This window comes from Vitis riparia, chromosome 18, assembly GCF_004353265.1.
Source record: "Vitis riparia cultivar Riparia Gloire de Montpellier isolate 1030 chromosome 18, EGFV_Vit.rip_1.0, whole genome shotgun sequence".
Taxonomy (NCBI): Eukaryota; Viridiplantae; Streptophyta; class Magnoliopsida; order Vitales; family Vitaceae; genus Vitis; species Vitis riparia.
Window position 1 is genome coordinate 15,439,958 of NC_048448.1, and position 5,865 is coordinate 15,445,822.

A 5,865-nucleotide genomic window follows, 5' to 3' on the forward strand; every position below is an offset into this window, starting at 1 on the left:
TACAAGAGTTCGATCTCCAAATTAGAGATAAGAAAGGAGTGGAGAATGTGGCAGCTGACCACCTTTCAAGGTTGGCTATAGCACACAATTCCCATGTCTTACCTATTAATGATGACTTTCCAGAGGAATCACTTATGTTGCTAGAAAAAACTCCTTGGTATGCTCATATCGCTAACTATCTAGTTACTGGTGAAGTTCCAAGTGAGTGGAAAGCACAAGATAGAAAGAACTTCTTTGCAAAGATTCATGCTTATTATTGGGAAGAACCTTTCCTTTTTAAGTATTGTGCAGATCAAATAATAAGGAAGTGTGTCCCTGAAGAAAAACAACAAGGAATCCTCAACCATTGCCATGAGAGTGCATGTGGAGGCCACTTTGCCTCCCAGAAAACAACCATGAAGGTGTTGCAATCAGGGTTTAATTGGCCATCACTTTTCAAAGATGCCCACACCATGTGTAGGAGCTGTGATAGATGCCAAAGGCTTGGGAAGCTTACACGAAGAAATCAAATGCCTATGAATCCCATTCTAATAGTTGATCTCTTTGATGTTTGGGGCATTGACTTCATGGGACCTTTCCCAATGTATTTTGGTAACTCTTATATCCTGGTGGGGGTGGACTATGTTTCTAAATGGGTTGAGGCAATCCCCTGTAAACACAATGATCACAGGGTGGTTCTCAAGTTTCTCAAAGAGAACATCTTCTCAAGATTTGGGGTGCCCAAGGCCATAATCAGTGATGGAGGTACTCATTTTTGCAACAAGCCTTTTGAAACCCTATTAACCAAGTATGGGGTGAAGCATAAGGTAGCTACACCTTATCACCCTCAGACTTTCGGGCAAGTTGAGCTATCAAACAGGGAAATCAAGAATATATTGATGAAGGTGGTGAACACGAGCAGAAGAGATTGATCTATTAAGCTCCATGATTCACTATGGGCATATAGAACAGCTTACAAGACTGTTCTTGGCATGTCTCCTTATTGCCTAGTCTATGGCAAAGCATGCCATCTGCCTGTGGAAGTTGAATATAGGGCTTGGTGGGCAATCAAGAAGGTAAACATGGACTTGATCAGAGCCAGGGCAAAGAGGTGCTTAGACCTTAATGAGATGGAGGAATTAAGAAATGATGCCTACATCAATTCCAAAGTTGCAAAACAGAGGATGAAGAGGTGGCATGATCAATTAATCTCCAACAAAGATTTCCGGAAAGGACAAAGAGTCTTACTCTATGACTCAAGGCTCCATATCTTTCTTGGGAAGCTGAAGTCAAGGTGGATAGGCCCTTTCATTATTCACCAAGTGCATCTCAATGGAGTGGCGGAATTACTAAATTCCAACAGCACAGACACTTTTAAAGTCAATGGCCATTGTCTCAAACCGTTCAATGAGCCATTCAAGCAAGATAAAGAGGAAATCAACCTCCTTGAGCCACAGAAAGCCTAATAAAAAAGGGGTTAGATGGACTTGGTCTCACCAAAGTCCATATTTTTTGTTTAATTTTGTTAATTTAAGAGCTTTATTAATTGTTTTGATTTTAATTTTAGTCTTAATTTATGTTATTTTTATGTAACTTAGACTTTTTGAATGATCTAATTTAGGAGGAATTGCAAAAGAGGTGAAGGAAGGTCTTAGGGAGCCAATATGAGCTCAGAACCAAGAAAATTCAGTGGTTTGTGAAATTTCGTAGCCCAAAATAGTCCCCTGCGAAATGGGCTACGAAAACGACCCTTAGCTGCGAAAATGAGCCCCCGCTGTGAAAATGCCCCTCATCTCCGAAAAGTCCAATCGTCACTTGGCTTCCAATTTAAATGTTTTAAATTCCAAATTTTCATTCTAAACTGGTCATTTGCCTTGTGAAAACTTCCCTTTGGTGCGAAATAGGAGCCAAGACAGAGAACCACTTCCAGAGGACCCCCATCTGAGCCCAAGCCGCACGCGCACCTCCGGTCACCTTCTCTAAGTCAGCCATGGCAAAAACCCGAGGAACTAAGACCTCGTCTCCTTCAAGTCAGCCCAAAGCACTAAGAGTGGCCCTTGTGCAAGGCTCCATGACTGAGCCTTCACAGCCACTGGTCGTCCCACCTTCAGTAGAGGACGCACCTCTGAGTTCTCTTTCGAGGCTATATGAGACGAGGAGACCACCCACCACACCCGGGGCAAGCTCCTCTTGTGCTAAAAAGTCAAGCAACCGTCCCCCTAAGAAGAAAGCAAGGGTATCAGCTCCACTTGAACCATCAGAGCCTCCATCAGAGCCTCAGCCGCCTCAACCGCCTGCCACAGAGTCTCAGATTCTCTCTGGGATGACTCCTGAGGTGGTTATCAGGCGGCCCATGGTCACTCAGCCACCCATTGAGGGTAACTTGGATTGCCGGGCTAGGCCATTCCACTTAGAGCTTTGCTTTGACAAAGCTACCTTCAGGCTTCAACCAGAGCTCAGAGATTCCTTCCATCTACTGCAAATATACCATATGGAGCACCTCATGACTCCCAGGGATTTCTTCTATCCCCGTGTAGCATTAGATTTTTATCAGTCTATGACTACACATCACGTCTGGGATCCTATTGTCATCCACTTCACCATTGACGGACCCTTGCAATCAATTCTAATCAAATTGTGTTAAGTTTTTAAGGTATAAATTTTGTTGATACGCCTTTAAAGCTAAGCTACCATGAGTCGAATCAATACTCTAGCTCTAAGAAGCATGTGTCAAATTTACACTAAAGAAAATACTATAGTCATAATCTTCTAGATCACATGTCCTTTAGATCACCCAAAGGGACACACTATCTTAATCCATGAGATATCATGGTCACTCTATTGAGAATACCTATTGCCACCAGCCTCCATCAATAGTGATCGAATGGTGACTCTCTTGAGAATACCTATTGCTACTAGCCTCCATTAACAGTGATCCAATCCATAGGGATATATGACCACTATAGGGTCTCACCCATAAGTCAAAGCTTCCTGTTAGCTTTAGCACAAGCTCAGTATCCTCTCAAGGTTGAGAGTCCATGTAGTACATTAGCTTGGTGAATCATGACAATTGATAGCCTTGTGTCATGATTCACCATAGGTCTTGTCCAATACGCATCACATGCATTAGTACATCACCATGGGAAAACCATTCCAACAGGCAAGACAAGTGATTACTACTCAAAAAGTACTATTTGATAGCTTGTAATTAACTCTTTTAAACACTTTTGAGTAGTAGTTATCACCTTTTAACCCAATTAACATATTAAGGACCCTTGCAATCAATTCTAATCAAATTGTGTTAAGTTTTGGTGTTTTGATAGCTTTTTGATCACCAAAGCAATCCGAGATTGAGGAGAGTTCTTTGGAATCCATGGCAAAGATGTCCGGACAGGGCATCCGGACACACCATCGGAGAGCAGCGGGACATGGGCTGTGGCAGACTGTCGGAATGACGTAGCAAGGCTCGTTCACTTTAGTCAATGATCCGGACAACATATCCGGATAGGATATGCTATCGTCCGGGGTGTGATGTTCACGAGTGTCGTGTGCTTCTCCCTGAGGGAGTCCGGATAGGGGAGCGCGCCACGTGTCCTCTTAGGGAATCCGGATGGAGTTGCTCCGGATAGCGATGCGCGCTCCGTGTCATCAGGGGGAAGGGGTCCCTACACCTTGCACACGCAGACGGTCCCCCTTGTGACGCCCGTCATAGCTCATTCCACCCGAGGAAGAATTCTGTCCAGCTGACATTCCACCTTCTCCGGATATCTCACATCCGGAATTATGTCCGGTCAAACATGTCCGGATCCTCTGATCGGATATTTGACATCTGGCGCCTGACGCCGGATGGGAGAGGAGGGCGTTTCAACTTCCCTGGTCAGACATGTCCGGATCCTCTGATAGCGCTTAACTGGAGAGCATCTGCGGCCGACAATTCAGATTCCCTGGATAGCTTGGCTCGTCAGACACTTGTGATTCGCCGGATCCATTTTCGCCCACAATCAAAAAGCAAACTCTGATAATACTGACGACCAAGTCTCCATTTTGCACAGTGCAGCAGAATTTCTCCTAAAGTTTACTGATATTTCTGACCGAATTTTTGAGATATTTTGCGTATAAATCCCCAAACTCTCCTTGTAACCCACCTATCATAGGATTCCTTAGTCTTTAAGTAAGAACAAAGGGTGAATAACCTAATATATATACAAGAGGTCAATAATGACACCTCTAAGAGTTGGGTTAAGAGGAGACCCCCGTCCAAGCCATAGCTCAAACGGGAGCCTTTGCTTAGTGTACATAGCCAGAACCCTTTCGAAGTGACGGTTCCGCTTATGGTCAAAAGTCGCTAATTGGCGAAAGCCGGCTCCACCAACCCGCGCTAAGGTTGTTAACCTGTTGCAAGGGTAAGTCATTTGGACACTCATCAGTCCGGAAGGAATTTGTTAGATGGAGGATGGATATCGGACTTAAGTCCTTACTCAATCCCCGGACTCTAAACCTTTTAGCGAACTCCGCTGAGCCAGTGGTGGAGATCAAGGATTTCTGATAATTGTTCGAAACCCCTAATCGACCAAGCGCTGTCTCATACACTCTGGCTACTTCCTGATCGGTAATGAGTACATCATCACCGAGTACTGCATACCTGTCAAAAAGCTGACCTGGGTATATCTGCTCGGCACACCACCAAATTCTAATATGGTGAGTAAGTGTAAACAAAGGCCAAGAGGAGTAATATCCTAGCGGCTGTCCGCCCCTAAAATAGACTGGAGAGTCCTTCTTCTTTACGAATGGGACCTCAAAGAAATTAAAGGCTAGTGCTGAATTAACAACACTAGAAGCGAACGGCTGACCAAAACAAACCTTAAACACTTCGAAGAGAAATAATACTGGCCACCTATCGGTGGCAGATTTCAAATCGAAAGAGTAACAGGTTTGATTGCCAACTAGTCGATCAAGAGGTTTGTGCTGATGGAGGGTTCCATCCATGGGAATCCTCCTAAGCACTTGCATTAGCCAGTCATGGACTTTGTAATTTTCTTTAAAAAAAAAAAGAGAGGAGCTTGTTCACAGACATCATCCTTTGTACAATTTTGCAAGAAATATATTTTACAGAGCACTTGCTCTATTTTTCCTTTATATTTTTGTTTTCTCATTCTTTTTCTAGCTAGCCAAACAAGCTCTGAGAAAGTTTCCTCAGAGAATGAGTGGCTAGGCTTTTAGTTCCTTGGAGCTAAGGTTGTCGGGAAAGGTTCCAAGTGCAAGAATTAGTAGCTTTGTGGTTTCAGCCATTAAAGAAGAGAAAGTGTGATCCTGTAATGATTTCTATGTTTTTAGTTAACTTAAAACATTCAATTCACTTGAGTGAACACTTGTTAAGGCAAGTGATCTTCGTCCATGGAGATGCACTAGTTTACCTCTTGCGAGCTTTTGGGAAGTGACTTGAAGGTAGGATTTTCTAGAATTGCCAACACTTGGTAAGCTTTTGGACTCTAAGGAGACATCCATTAGTTATCTCTTGTGAGCTTGAGAAGGGAAGTCCAAAGTTAAAGATCAGCTTGAATGGTAAATGCTAGGTGAGAGGCACGAGCCATTGCAAGTTGCATCAGTGAAAGGGAATTAGAGCTGAAATCCATTTAAAGGATACATCTGTACAACACCGGTTAGAGAATTGACTATATGTTAATTCTCTAATGTGAGGAAATGAACCAAATGACCGGAGCTCTGTTTTTGCATAAGGAACCTCCCTTGTGAACCTAAACCTCCAAGGAATGTTTTTCTTCATAAGTAATTTCCATTACTTTCTTTTTAGTTAGCTTGAAACAAAACCTCGTTTAACCAAAGTTTGTGTTTTATTTCTTAAGCTAAACTTGAAATGAAAAAGCACCA

General features: G+C 43.2%; 2 protein-coding genes across 2 annotated transcripts; one reads left to right on the forward strand and one right to left on the reverse strand.

The window, feature by feature from the left end:
• Window positions 1-221: 221 nt before the first annotated feature.
• Window positions 222-821, forward strand: LOC117906461 (uncharacterized protein K02A2.6-like; the record flags this gene model as incomplete). The annotated part of the gene is made up of 1 exon (XM_034819482.1): window positions 222-821. A coding segment is annotated over one exon (600 nt), but the record flags the coding sequence as incomplete, so codon positions are not given.
• Window positions 822-4,217: 3,396 nt separating this feature from the next.
• LOC117905457 (uncharacterized mitochondrial protein AtMg01410) lies at window positions 4,218-4,965 on the reverse strand. The gene has a single exon (XM_034818374.1). It carries the CDS (start codon window positions 4,963-4,965, stop codon window positions 4,315-4,317), a length of 651 nt encoding a protein of 216 aa, XP_034674265.1. The 3' UTR covers window positions 4,218-4,314.
• Window positions 4,966-5,865: the final 900 nt, after the last annotated feature.

Excerpts from the sequence above, each read along its gene's own strand:
- LOC117905457 (XM_034818374.1), bottom strand. The coding sequence starts at position 4,965 with ATGGATGGAACCCTCCATCAGCACAAACCTCTTGATCGACTAGTTGGC.